Consider the following 14,125-nt stretch of genomic DNA (forward strand, 5'->3'; position numbering starts at 1 on the left):
GTGCTTATCTACTCCTAACCAGCCTGCTAAGCTCTCTCTGTCCATCTTCATATTTACCTTTAAGGCCTGCAGAACCCGGGGGACCAGGTGGCCCTGGAGGACCTGGCTCACCAACACCACCTGTAGAGTAAGAGCATGAATAGATAATTGTGATCCCATTTTTCCATCATTTCCTATTAATCTTTCTCTGGCAAGTGTCATGATTAATGTGCAGGTCAGTTTGAAACACCAAAAGAAGCATGGATTGTCCAAGAAAGAAATTCCATCTCATTGGGCTTCAGGACGAGCAAGACAAATCCCCCAGCTTTGGTGACTTGGATAACAGGGAAGAAGGTGACCTTGATACGAAATGCTTTTGTTTCTGCTGGACTGAAACCTGACTGTGAGACCTGGCAAACCAAAAGAACCCTTGTTTACCCATTGTAAGTTTGGCAAAAAAATCCTTTAGGCCAGATTTGTCTGTGCTGGAAAATATCTGAAATAAAATCTGGATGTGATGAATCAATTTCTAGCACTGAGGTGTTCTATAAATCAGGATGAAACTCTAGTTTTCGTCTATCTCTGCTTTATCCAAAAATGGGACACCTAGTTCCTACCTCTGTCTCCTTTTTCTCCAAATCCTGGTGGTCCAGGCTCCCCACGAGGCCCTGGTAGCCCTTCTCGACCTCTTTGTCCCATGGGACCTTCCATGCCAGGGTCACCTACAGGAAACAAATGCCTTGTAAAAAAAGGTGTCTTTAGAGAGGGCTTGGGCAAGAGGATCCATGGCCACCTCAGTAGGGGAAGGCAATGATCACAGTAACCTGGAGTCAGTATTCCTATGCCACATGTCAATCAGTTGTGAGAGACTCACAGCACTGATAGAGATGCTTACCCATGCTGCCTTTTTGTCCTTTTGGCCCTTCTGGTCCTTGGTGCCCAATTGGACCAGGAATAATAACAAATGTTCAGAGTTCTTGTCTGTGTGCCATGAAAGAGTAACATGCAAATGAGGAGAACCTGAACCATGGAGGGATTCATCAGCTAGGGTAAAGAATGTATTACTTGGAAGGTAGGTACTTGAACACGGATCTCTTTAGAAGAACACAGTACTGAAAAGAGCACCAGGAAGTTGGGCCAAGTACTCATGCAGCTGTGGGACTCTTTCAAAAGTAGGCTGGGATCTTCACAACCTCAAATTAGGTATGTTCAGCTAAGCAGAAGTCAGGCTGAAGCCTTGCTTGTAACCAAGTCTCAGAGCTGTGTCTGTAGCTCAGCAGTAAGGTATTAATCAAGTGGCTTAGACTACACTAAATATTGACTTTAATTTAGAGAACCACCTTGTGCTAGGTGTGCACTTCAAAATCTGTTCCTGACTACAGTAATGCACTAAATGTCCTCCCTCCAAGGGGAATTGTACTATTGCCTACCTGGGACACCAGGAAGTCCTCGCTCTCCTGTAGAGAGAAAGAAAAAGACAGTCAGTGGGGAACAGGTCTTCCCTGTTTGTCACTTCAGCCAACCCTAATGCCCCATATAAAGCGGTTTATGTTCCTGGCAAGTTTACAACTTCTACCACCTCCAGCAATGCCACATTGGCCTTCTTGTATTTATGCAATGGATCGAATTATTCACACCATGCAAAACCCTCTGAAGCACTCTGTGATTAAACCAGGTAGAACTTGGCTTGAGGAATGACTTTTATGCAGGTGAAAGAAGTTTCTAGATTCAAAGTGAGATCTGCTGTCTTCTAATGTGAACTCTAAAACTGTCTTTGCCTGGAAGAAGAGAAAAAAACCCCAACCACCATAACAATGTCTGAACTAGAGAATGCATAGACTCTCCATCTAACTTGTAGAGTACCAAAATCCCATTTGCTACCCAGGCCCTATGTAGGTAACTCCTGACTCACCTCTGGGACCTTGCAATCCCATGTCACCTAAGTGGAAAAAAGAATAAAATTAGGAGAGATCCTAGAGATATTTCCAATGATTATTCATTCGAGCACAAGTCCCCTGAGGAATGGCTGAGGGACCTGAGGTGTTTAGTCTGGAGAAGAGAAAGCCCCCAAAGGGCTGGTAAGCATTGGAACAGGCTGCCCAGGGAAGTGGTGGAGTCACCATCCCTGGAGGTGTTTGAAAGATGTTTAGAAGTGGCACCTGGGGACATGGTTTAGTGGTGGACTTGGAAGTGGTATGTTTACGGTTGGACTTGATGATCTTACAAGTCTTTTCAAACCTAAATGATTTGATGAGTCTATGATTCTTTTTGTTCAAGTATAAACCAGCTTCATGTTTCTTACTGCCAGTTGGCCCTTGTGGCAACATTCACCCCAAACTTGTGCATTGCCAGAGCAAGGAATAGGACAGGGGAAGAGAAGGACCATATGGTTGTACCTTTCTCACCAGGTTCTCCTCTCTCCCCTCGGAAGTAGCCTGTAACAGAAAGTGAAGGGGCTCTTAGAGTGCATTACACAACAGAATAGCTGCTTGCTTCATGTACAAGGATCTACTTGGAGTCTGAGTCTGCAGGCAGCACAGGCTATCAATCACAGCACAGCTTTCTAAGCAGAGTTTTCTCAGCAAATTTGCTTTTGCAAATACATGAAACTTTTGAAGGTGGGAGAATGTAGGCTCCTCTGATCTTAACCTATTTCCATCATCTGCTAAACAGAAGGAAATTGTTTTTCCCTTGCTAATAAAAGTAGCATAAGAAACAAGGTGTGGGTTCATTTTTCCAGGTAGTTCTTTCAAAATGGAGAACTTTTTTGCTATAGCAAACATGATACATCCTGGCACAGAATGGCATATCCACAAGCTCCTTTCTTCTCTTTACTGCTGGCTTTAAGGGATGCCCCACCAGTGTAAGTGGTAGCACTCTGAGCTCCAGCACAGCCTGTCTGTGATGACAGGTGAGGGCACTATTTTTGTCAGACTTCATTGCACTCTAAAAGTCCTGATCTTTACGCCCTTGGGCAAGAAAATCCTCCCACTCCCTTTCAAATAATCTGGTCTCATGCAGCATCACAGCCATTGACTCTGCTCACCTCGTTCCATTTCCTTGTTCAGTCTGCTCTTCACCATCAGCCACACTGACTCTTCATTTTCATAAGGGAAGGTTGAGGAGGGTGAAATACCATGAAGAAAGTCTACTCTTGAAACATCCTTTTCTATTTTTGAATTCCCTTGGTTAATTGCCAGGAGGCCACCATTGATTTTTTCCAGGTCTTCCACACGAGCTTTTAGCTTTCTCACTTCTTCCGCTGAAAAGTTGAAGTAAAATGCTAGAGAACATGCTGCCACAGATGCTGCCTGAAGTACCTACTTCTAACAGCAGGGACAAGGCAACGCTGTGTCAGATAGCTATGACCACTGAGTTTTTCAGGATTGGTATTCATATCTGTTTTTCTAGCAGGGATATCTGAAGTTTAAATGACAACTTTGGAATCTGTTAGGCTCTGAGAAGACCTCAGATCTCAGGAGTTTTCCTACCCTACTCACCCCAAGACTATATAACCCCTCATGAAAGGTTTATATTCCTTATCTATTCTTTCTGTCCATTTGTGACATCTTAGTGGCAGTCACCATGAAGCTGAACGTGCTCCTCCTCAGTTCTCTGGCTTGCTATCTCTGGTACTTAGCCTCTTCACTAGATTATGCCCTGTCTTTCTATCCCATTCAACATTTTGTTCCTCAGTTATTTCTTACCCAGAGCAATGAGTCCAAAAAGCAATCCAAGGAGAAGCAACCAGGCCAGAAGCAAACCCAGGAGCCATTTCCACCAGCTACAGCAGGAACTACAGGGACACCAGGATGGTGCTGATCCAACTGCACCCCCCACATCACCATTTCGTATTTCTGGAAGAGGGAAGGGACAGTCTCCTGGTTAATGAAGAGTTTCTTTGACTTCACAGTAAAGAATCTCTTAAAACAAGGACACCAAGGTCTAATCCATTATACAAAAGGCTATGGAGAAAAATCTTTACAAACCACTCTGCACATGGTGGGTGTAATTCTAGTCCCTGGGGAAGCTGGGAACATCATTCCCAATGAGAATTCCAAGAGGGGACAAAACTCAGTGCATTTTAAAATAACAACTGAAAAACATGGTCCCCTTGGGATCACCCATGTCACTTAAGGATTGCTTTTTTGTATATTGTGCTTTGGCACTTCTTTCAATGAAAGTCCAAATCGCATCACTTACCTGCGTAAGCTGCCTTGTCCCTTGTTGGTGCTGATTTTAGTCCTCCTGTTTTAAGAGCAGTAAAAGAGGTTTTAAAAGTCTTTCTGTGCATTATTAAACTTAGAGCATTAGCTTGAAAGGGGAAGGCAGTAATGGAAAGAGGACGAAGTTATATTGCATTTCCAGAAGGACAAACTCTTACCATTTGCATCTGTTTTTATGCCAGTATCTGTAGCATAAGAGGAGGTCAATCCCTGCTTCTCTTTCTTCAAGGTGTCTTCTGCAAAGGATCCTGAACAGATAATTAAAAACATTACATCAGAAGTTCATCCAGGCCTATCTTTTTTCTTTGGCAAAAGGCATATTTTTTATTGGGACGACACAATAGCTCTGCCTGTTTTTTTGCTTTCAAAGCTCCTGAGCTTTGTGAAATATTCCAAGGCACAATCTGGAGCTTCAAATGCAAAAGCTAGATCTAGATAGCAGCTGCCATGGTCAAAGGCTAACTGCCTGTCACAGCTTCTTGTTTGGCTTGCAGAGATTTGAGTCAGGTGTCCTGAACTCTGAAATCCCCCATTTCTCTGCCCTAGCATACCCCCATGTCCCGAAGAAGAGAAGTTACCTCCACTAAACCCAGTGGTAGAGGCACTAAAGACTTTGCCACTGTCCTTGTTCATGATCAAGCGCTCCACCTCCTTCTTGGGTGATGCTGGGGCATTCTCCTTCTCCAGCAGCAGGAACTTGCAGTCTTTGCGCAGAATGTCTTCTCCCTGGGAGCTCAAAACAGTTCCCCCTGGGATATTGGTAATGAATGGGAAAGAGAAGATGAGTGTGGGCCACTGAGTCATTATTACAAGCCACAACCCTTTTGTTCATTAAAATAGGTAGTCCCATTGTGATTGGAGTTGCCACTACTATAAGCACTGAGTAAGAGACACACTGGTCAGTGAAGCTAAGAGGAGACCTAGGTGTGTCATTAGATTTCTTTAGAGATGTGTATTTCACTAGCAGGGAAGCAACTGCAACCAGAAATGGAGAGCATCTGGAATTCAATCACATAAAGAAATTATTTGATCAATGACCTCTTCTCAAACACACTTACTATAGAATCATAGAAACTCAGTCTGACAGACATTCAAGGGCCATCAGAGCCAGCACAGGTCAAGCTGAGGAGCAGCTTTAGCAGACCTACTCTGTCAAGCACAAAGCACTTTCCATATTCTTGGGAGCTGCGCATGGTTATGAAGCACTGAATTGTAGCTTGCTGAGGTTTGGCACAGGCCAAGCAAGGCTCAAAAGCATTGGTGTGGTTGCCCTTCTGCAATCAGAAAGTACCAAGTATGCTTTGAATGGCATATGCACACAAATTGACACATTGAAAATCAAGATAACCATAATGGTATCATAACTTCTGTGGTATTTACATCTATTTTTAAACCTCATCTTTGGAAGTCCTTGGATTACAAAAGAAATTCGGCTTCTGTTCCACGCATACAAAAAAACCCAACCCCTAATTTAAAGCTCTCAGTTGAAAAAAGCTGGAAAAGATTAATCCCAACCATTCAAGACTACAGGCCAGGAGAAAGAACTCATCTTCTCTCATTTAAAAACAAATAATCTGATCATGTGTAAGTCAATTTCTTGGCTTTTGCATGGTTGAGGCTGATAACTGCAAAATGATGTTTAAGAGCAACCTTACAAACGTTTTGGCTTCAAATGAAGCACAATTTCACACATGTGATCTTCTATCCAGTTACTTGCTGGTTGAGCAGAAATAGCTGCAATTAAATCATCCAAGTTACCACAGAGTGGGAGAGAACTGAATCAGACCAGCTCATGTGCCCATTTTTAGCTTCTAGCTCATTTGCTTTCTATTCAGAAAGTTACTGGTAGGAGACCTGGCTAGTGACAAGTTGTGCTCCTGAGGAGCAGGTGCTAGTGTCACTCAGTCGGATGAATCTCTAACTCGTTTTTATGATGATATGCTTGTCAAGGCCATGCCTACACAACTGCAAATGACACACTGACCTGCTGTGGCAGACACACCAGTACTTGCCATGGTATTGCTCTGTGAAGTGTTCTTCATCCCATATGCTGCAATGAAGAAATTTGGGAATGAAGAGATGAAGGATGACAAGGTATCTACACACACACCAACCCTGGTATGCACATCATTTCAAAAGTCTTTTCTCATTCAAGGTACTTCGGATAATTCAAACAAGCAAGGACTTCCCCAGCAGCAAATCTCTAGTGCTTACATAGGCACTGGGAGCTGTTCTTGTCCATGCAAAGCAGAGGAAATGTTCCTCAATATCCCCTCATATGATGCTGTGCCACAAAAGATGATGTTAATGAGGAGCCTCTGTCAATATGAACTTTCTAGTCACTATAGAAAAGGTGGGAGAAGGCAGCAGACATTGGTGACCCTCATGCTTTTTCTAGGCTTAAATTGTACTGACCTGCAGAGGCTGCAGTAGCATTCTGGGGCAGGGTTGAAGAGCTTGGAGACAGGTTGTTTTGAACTCCAAACACTGCAAAGAAAAACATTGCCACAGGGGTTATAGGAGTCCTGCAGTGCAGGTGATATTCCAGCTAAAAACAAAACTAAAACAATGAAAATAATGACAAATGGTTTGAAGAAATCCCACCACCCAGCTGGTGGCATCACAGGCCTAAGCATTTCTGTTCAAAGATCTTCCTTACAAACGGTTTTCTCCTTAGATCATTTTGCTGTGTGAGTTATTGCTGGCTCAGGACAATAATGATGACCATTTTAAAACATGGTCTCAAGTTAGACTGTGAGGCCACTCACATGGTCATTTCTGCAGGTAGGGCACTTGGCAGAAAAGTAAATTCAGAAAACTGGCTTGGACTGACTATGGGAGATTTAAGGATCTAACTGTACACAGGATATACTGCCCAAGTACTGCCCATAGAGAAGCAAACAGCTTGGAAGGTGACACCTTTGGTTCCAGAACCAGTGCGTACAGTGCACAGGCTGCTCTCATACACCCTGCTCTCTTTGCAGGCCTAGTCAGAGAACTTGCATGATGGCCCTGTGCTGTGTAGACACGTGTGTGACTGAATGGAAGAGAACTGGCTTAGTGACATTGAAGAGAGTCTGCCAGAAGCCATGAGCCAGGTGAAGGAAAGGGAAATTTCAGAGAAAACTGACAGAGTGGCCTTTATAGATTGGGACACAAGTCTATTTTTTAAGGCATTATGCTGAGTTGTTCTATGGAAGAAACAGGCTGCCCCAATAGGTGTCTTTCAAAAGACAAATTATTCTCCTTGGAAAATCTCTAGTGTTCCGTGTCTCCCAGGCAAAAATAGTCAGGAGCTAACACCAGCTATAGAGGGCTGACTCTGAATAAATCCACTGTAAATGCATAACTGGGGTACACAGATAAGCTGCTGACACTGATACAAGGAACAGAAGAGAAGCAGAGTGATACAGATATTATTTCATTGTACATGTCTGCCAGGACTGTGGTGCTGAAGGGAAGAAAGCAAAAATCTGACCTGTAGAGGAAGTGCTCAGGCCTGCATTCAGAGTATGACTGCTGGGAGCCAGGTTATTTGGGACACCAAAAACTGCAAAAAGAGGAAGTGAAATGTTGTTACTTCTCTGGATTCAGAAATCCAGCACTCAAAGGTCAGTGGCACAGTCACAGAAATGAAGAGTCAGGGTCACTTAGAAATGCAGTTAATGAAAATGCACAATAATAGCAGAGAGGAAAAATCTTGACAGTTGTGACACCAAACCACTCTGTTGCTAAACTGACAAAGGGGAGAAAATCCTCCATCAGACAAGTTGCAATCATGTGATAGTGTGAGAAAGAAAAGCTTTTAACAGTATGCTGTCATAAAGCTTCCTGTGTTTTTTCTCTGCAGCCGGGAAATGCAGCATTCCTGGCATTCAGAACTGGGTCTTACTAGGTATAAGCACACTCAACACTTATTATATTAGATCCAAGATTACATCTTTAATATATGAGAACTGAAGAGTTAGACCCAGTTGTTTTTACAATGGGCCAGGATAATTCCATGTTAACTAGAGTCTGAACCTGGTTTTGATATGGAATGTGAGCCTCACCTCATTGACAAAGCTATCATCAAAGTTTAGAAACAGATCAAGCAATAAGGAAAATAGATTCTCACAAAGAAGGATTTTCAAATACAGTAGAAGCAGAGAGCAGCAAGTTACAGAAAACCAGAGGAAATCCAAGCATATCCCCTGCCATCTCAATTCTTCCATCACTTTAGTTATTCTTGCTGTGCAAAAAAAAAGCACTGCTGTTGACCCAGTTTCATTATGGAGTCCTTCAAGCCTTGGCAGTCCAGGGAGCATACCTGATCCTGTAGAGTGGGATATAGCATTGATCAAGGAAGAGCTGTTGTGGTATCCACCAAGGGAAGACCCAGCAGGCAGAGTGGAGGACCACATATATGCAGGGACGGCAGTATTCAGTACAGTTGTATCGTATGTCCCCGACACTGTATAAAAACCAAACAGAAGTGGTTTTTGATAAGACCAGGCATATGGCTTAGCATGCATTGCAGCTTTACATGGCAAATAACTTCATCTGCCTTATTTCAATTTCCCTTGTGGAGTCAACACAATGACTCCAGATCAACATGGTATAACTGATCTCAAATGCCAGCTGATTACAGCCCACCTGAATTTTAACCAAAGGAATAAAAATTGATCTGGTAGCATAATCATTCACAAAACCTTGGTGAGATTTCATTGTTTGTTGATGCTATGATACCAGAATAAAACACTCCAGCCTACCATTCTGTTAATTAATCATCCTGGGCCATAGAAGGTATGACTTTTGGTTCCCACATGTGGCTTTTCACTAGTATATTGGGCTAAACTTCCCAGTTTTAGACAGGGTTTGAACCATGCACAAGAAAGAAAGGTACTGCTTGTTCTTAGGTACCGGTGGAGGACAATGGAGTGAATGTGAATACCACTGCCTCAGGCTCTGCGGTGAGGCTTATAAAAGCTGGTTATAGTATTTTAAGTACCACTTGTATTATTATCAAGTTCTAGTGATCTCTGAACCATGTGGCGTGCACAATAGGCCAAACACTGACCCAAACGTTGTCTTCAGCGCTATCTCCATCTTGCTCGAAGAGATCAAATCGCTTCAAGACATACTTGCTCTTGCCTCTGCCTGAAGCACCTCTGAATTAAAGCTGGTGGCAGCAGGAACTGGCTTATTTTTATGGAAACTGGACAAGTAACTAGAAAGTTATCCAAGATGGCTCTTGTTAGGGCAACATCTGGACAGTGCTCCAGCATTCAGACCCTCTTTCTGTATTGCCATCACTGTCTGGGTCACAAACCATGTATTCTTACTCAGATGTTCTTAGCAACTGGGTATCTTATGGCAAATGTTTGGAATGGCTCCAGCATTGCCAAGTACCTGATTGAGAGCTCTCAGTAACCATCTTCGTCTCCACCACAGCCTTTTTCGGTATGGGGAGTGTACTTGATGGTGATCGAGTAGGGCTGCAGCTGGCTGATCGACTTCCTTTCAGCAAACGTTTCACATCATCCAGTTCTGTCCCTGTCAGGAAAAGCAAGTGTCCAAATCACTCCAAAGCCATTGTTTCACTGATCTATAATCTTGCCCTGGCTAAACCATCCAGCGTCATTTACCTGTGAGTGTCTATGCAGTTGTACTTTCTGGGGGTTCCACTTACCAACAAAGCTTCGGGGCCTCTTTCTGGGACTAAGACAACTACATCCTTGCAAGACTACCATCTAACACACAGCATGCTTCCTTGTTCAGAAAAGGGATACAAATGAATGTTCTTAACAGGGAAAAAAGAATTACGTGTTGCTATCTGTCACCATGAAGACTGGACCCCAGAGACACTGCAGACATACCCAGAGCTGCAACACCCTCTGTCTTATACTCGATCCCCCTGGAATAAAAGCCATGGCACTTACATCTGCCGGAAGGAGATGCACTCTGCAGTCGGACTCGTATTTCACTCTCTGGGAAGAGGAAAATGCAGATGATGAATATGGAGTGAGATGTACTTGTGCCCTGGGCTGGGAATGAGTCTTTAGACTGAACTGAATTCTTCCCTTCTTCTTGTCTTTGTTCCACCTTGCTGTCTTGCTGCTTGATCTGAGCTGCACTTATGGCCCTTCACTTATGTGAACTGGTTGTAAATTGCTTTGGGTGACTTTTTGTTTTGGAGTCACATTTTGCTACTTTTAATTCCAGAAAGTTTTACTCATTGAGGGCCTCTGTTGAAGTCAATAGCATTGATACTGTCAGATATACAGATGGCCTAATCATGCAATCCTCAATGACACTGACATTCCCACTCATCACAAATATTGTAATTATCGTCTTTATGGACAAAAAGCTACAGAGCCAGAGAAAGCTTAGTAAATACACAAATTCTCCACTACTTCTTGGGTAAAATTCACAGTGTCATCACTACAATGGGCTTTATGATTTAGTCTGTTACAACCTGCTGACTTCTCTTCTGACTCACTGAATGTAACCAGGCCAGTTTTAAGCAAACATTCTCACCAGGTATTCAATTTTATGACTGACTTTTACTGTCCAGAACAAGAGACTATAGAGTTAATGTAATTTGGTTGGGGCAAGCCTTTAAGCTTGCTACCCATAAGCAAACTGATCAGCCAGGACATGTGACACATGCTCCTCAAGATGAAATCTGACAGTGCATGCACTATAAAAGACACACTAGCTTTGGCATTCATGTGGAGAAGCTGATGGATTGGAATTATTTTCCGAAGTAATATGAGAAGCTGGAGCTGATTCTCTGGTGTCTGTTTTATTATGTATGGCCTAGTTCTGCTGGGAGCTTATGTATGTAGTGTGCTAGAGGAGACTGTGAAGATCTGAGGTAGAATAATTGGTAGCTCTGACACTCCAGTAGGAGTGTGCAAGAGCACATGCTGATTTATATCCTCTGCTAAAATTAACCTGGATAAAGTGACATTATAGTTTCCTCTTCAAGCAACTGGGAACAGTATTACATGCTTACAGATAAATATAGCCCTTCTTTCCCCAGCACTGCTAATAAATTATTACAAAAGCTGAATGACTTAATGCAGATCTTTACACTGAGCTGGCTAAACAGACCACAGCAAGTCCATCATTTCCTCACCATCTCCTTACTACGAGCATGAGATCATTTCAGAATATGGCCTTACAGTTTGTAAGATAGATCACATTAGGAGGAACACGAACACAATTACTACGAATATGTCACAGGTGGGTCACAGAGCGCAGAAGGATTGAGTTATGGTAGTGAACAGACAAGATTGAAGACTATGTCCTATGCTCTCAGATGTCCAGCTCCCCAAGTAGATCTTCTTTTCTGACACAGTCCAAACCACCACGACCTTCACTAGGGTCAATCTTTACACTGAGCTTGTATAAGCAATTGCTTATCAATAAACAGTTCACATCTGCAGTGGTGTAAATCCATGTGCTTCATCTCACTACTCTACACTTAACCTGGTTGATTTCAGCTAAGGAACAGGTTTGTTTCACACACCCTGAATCGTACTGAAGAAAACAAAGGAGGCTTCTAAGAGAACAGTATCACTCACCTCGACTTTGGCTTCTCCCTCTTGTGGCTGCAGATGCTGTGAACAACAAGAGAAAAGCAATATTAGGGTTTACTGCCAGTGACATCTCAGAAAATGAACACATGGATCTTATTCAGAGTGCTCAGATTCAGACAGTAACCTTTACTTGGGGCACAGCTGGAGGAATTGAACCCTCAGAGTTTTTACCAGGCCCCCTTTAGACTACAAGATGTCTAAAGAATCACTAGCACCTTTAGCATTTCTGGACCAACTGCTGTTTCCTTTTATACACATAAATGTTCACGGATGGTGATCTCCCACTTCAACTGCCCAAAAGGAAGATAATTGAACCGTTTACCCCGCTAGCTAAGGTTGGACACTGTGAAACCCTGCCTCCTCTCTGAGCTAGAGAGGAGATTGTCTCTGAGTAAAATTGGCAGCTCAGAGTTTGGACAGGGGAAGCTCATATGCTGACAATGGTCATTGTAAATATATCACTTGATGACAGACAGTTTATCTTCCCATATAAATATGCTGAACTCTAGAAAAGGGCTACTGAAAAAGCATATCTAGCAATGCTCAAAATCCTGAGTCTGGGCTTTCTTGTTTGGAGCTGTTCTCCCAGCTATGGCAGGGTAGAGGGGAGGAAATGTTATGAAGCATCCCATGTCTATGTTCTCCCATCCACGTCCTGTGCCATATGGGGAGCATAACAAAAGCAGCTGAGGGTAGCAGATATACGGCAAGTACCCTCTGTTTGAACGTATATCAGCTAGAGATCCTGCTGTCAGCTGTTAATGTAAATCCCAAACAACTCCTCAAAAGTCATGGAGGAGTTACTTGCTCAACACAGAGGTAGCATAGGTAGAGCAAGACACAGTGGTATGCAAAAAGCCACTGCAGTCACCAACTCATATAACCTTGCCATACAGTTCAGAGGAACAGCTCTAAAAAGAACATACCAAACTCTTTTCTGGGAAACTCAGGAGAAGAGTTGGCACTGGAGCTCCCTGCAGAGAACAGAAAGGTGTTCATTAATACTTTGCACAAGATCATTAAAAGCTTTCAAAACATGTCTTCCTGGAGCTGTCTAATCCCAGTGGGCAACAAACATTTCCATTTAAAAAAAGAGCTGCTCAGGATTACATGAAAGAACTGCTAATGTCTTTCATCAAAAATATGTCACAACTCCTTTTAGGAATAAGCATTTCTATCCATATGAGCTAATCATTAAAATATGTCCCTGATGGCTTATTCCCTAGCAAAACCACAATGGTATTCTTTGTGCTAACTGGGACAATCCTGCATTAATGCAACCTCAGAGTGCACTACACATTGCCTCCTTTCTATGGCACGTTCTGTGGTACCTTCGTATGTTGCATGGCGGTTGACATAGGTTTTTCTTTCAAATGTTGAGCCAGGTGATCTGGTGAGAGTAGAGCTGGGAGACTGGGTTTGTCTGTAGCCAGAAGATGATGTTGAATTCAACCTACCACTTCCACCTACAGGTAAAACAAAATACCCTCAGCAAATTGAACACATGGTCTGGATGTACAGTCTCCATGCCCTGGGTGCTTTAAGTTGCTGTTTTCTGAGCTGGACAAATTTGCATTGGCACCTCACAACTAGAGATTGGCAAGAACAACTGACTGTCCTCAGTATTAAGTGCAGAGAGGAGTATTGTTTATCATTGTGGTTTCAAAACAAATCTTGTCAATGATATATATGACAGTAGGTTTTGGCCTAACAGGATGAATGAGCCATCTCCTCTGAGCAGGAGTGTATTCAGCTCTTGATGGTGCCTGGTTTTGGTTTGGATACAGATCTACCTGTAAACTCAAGTGTTATATGACACAGGCCACAAAAACTGGGAGACTTTTAAGCCAAACTCAAAGTGCTGAAGGATGCAGTTCATGACATAAGGGAAAGCAGAGGTAAGTCCCCTTCCAAAGCAGCTATCCACACTCTCACTTAGTCATGCCTTAGTCGGTTCATTTTCTAGAGAAGTGATTGAGGTGTGCATCAGGCCCAAGGCATTTTGAAGATTATTAGTGGCTGTTACATTTAGACAGAAGAAAGAATTTCCCTCCTAATTTACATCAGTGATGTGGAGAAAGAATCAAGCAGACATAACTAATGTGTACATACTCTCCTATGAAATCAAATTCTGGTGTATGATCAGAGAGCAGCAAAATGGGGCCGTGTAATAAAGTGCACCATATCCACACTGATCAGCAGGATCAGACTGGATATTGTTTACCCATCCCTGCAAAAAGAGCATGCCCTTGTGATCTCAACAGTGTTTTCTTGCCAGCTTTCCCCTCTAAAGGACCTGTGTTGTTCTGTAACTTTTCCACTTAATTCAGCAGG

At 42.9% G+C, this 14,125-nt stretch overlaps 1 protein-coding gene across 1 annotated transcript in view; it reads right to left on the reverse strand.

The window, feature by feature from the left end:
- COL17A1 (collagen, type XVII, alpha 1) overlaps positions 1 to 14,125 on the reverse strand; it is a 34,365-nt gene that overhangs the window by 17,460 nt on the left and 2,780 nt on the right. The window contains exons 3-22 of the mRNA XM_010020940.1: positions 13,123 to 13,257; positions 12,718 to 12,765; positions 11,777 to 11,812; positions 10,127 to 10,174; positions 9,597 to 9,740; positions 8,515 to 8,658; positions 7,684 to 7,755; positions 6,621 to 6,692; positions 6,190 to 6,255; positions 4,784 to 4,954; positions 4,364 to 4,453; positions 4,183 to 4,227; positions 3,687 to 3,836; positions 3,026 to 3,241; positions 2,376 to 2,414; positions 1,892 to 1,918; positions 1,409 to 1,436; positions 875 to 936; positions 597 to 701; positions 58 to 120 (exon numbers count right to left, since the gene is read on the reverse strand). Of these exons, the coding sequence (XP_010019242.1) occupies positions 58 to 120; positions 597 to 701; positions 875 to 936; positions 1,409 to 1,436; positions 1,892 to 1,918; positions 2,376 to 2,414; positions 3,026 to 3,241; positions 3,687 to 3,836; positions 4,183 to 4,227; positions 4,364 to 4,453; positions 4,784 to 4,954; positions 6,190 to 6,255; positions 6,621 to 6,692; positions 7,684 to 7,755; positions 8,515 to 8,658; positions 9,597 to 9,740; positions 10,127 to 10,174; positions 11,777 to 11,812; positions 12,718 to 12,765; positions 13,123 to 13,257 (1,761 nt within the window). The remainder of the gene's footprint in view (positions 1 to 57; positions 121 to 596; positions 702 to 874; positions 937 to 1,408; positions 1,437 to 1,891; positions 1,919 to 2,375; positions 2,415 to 3,025; positions 3,242 to 3,686; positions 3,837 to 4,182; positions 4,228 to 4,363; positions 4,454 to 4,783; positions 4,955 to 6,189; positions 6,256 to 6,620; positions 6,693 to 7,683; positions 7,756 to 8,514; positions 8,659 to 9,596; positions 9,741 to 10,126; positions 10,175 to 11,776; positions 11,813 to 12,717; positions 12,766 to 13,122; positions 13,258 to 14,125) is intronic.

Source organism: Nestor notabilis, unplaced genomic scaffold, assembly GCF_000696875.1.
Source record: "Nestor notabilis isolate BGI_N333 unplaced genomic scaffold, ASM69687v1 scaffold11828, whole genome shotgun sequence".
In the NCBI taxonomy this organism is placed as follows: domain Eukaryota; kingdom Metazoa; phylum Chordata; class Aves; order Psittaciformes; family Psittacidae; genus Nestor; species Nestor notabilis.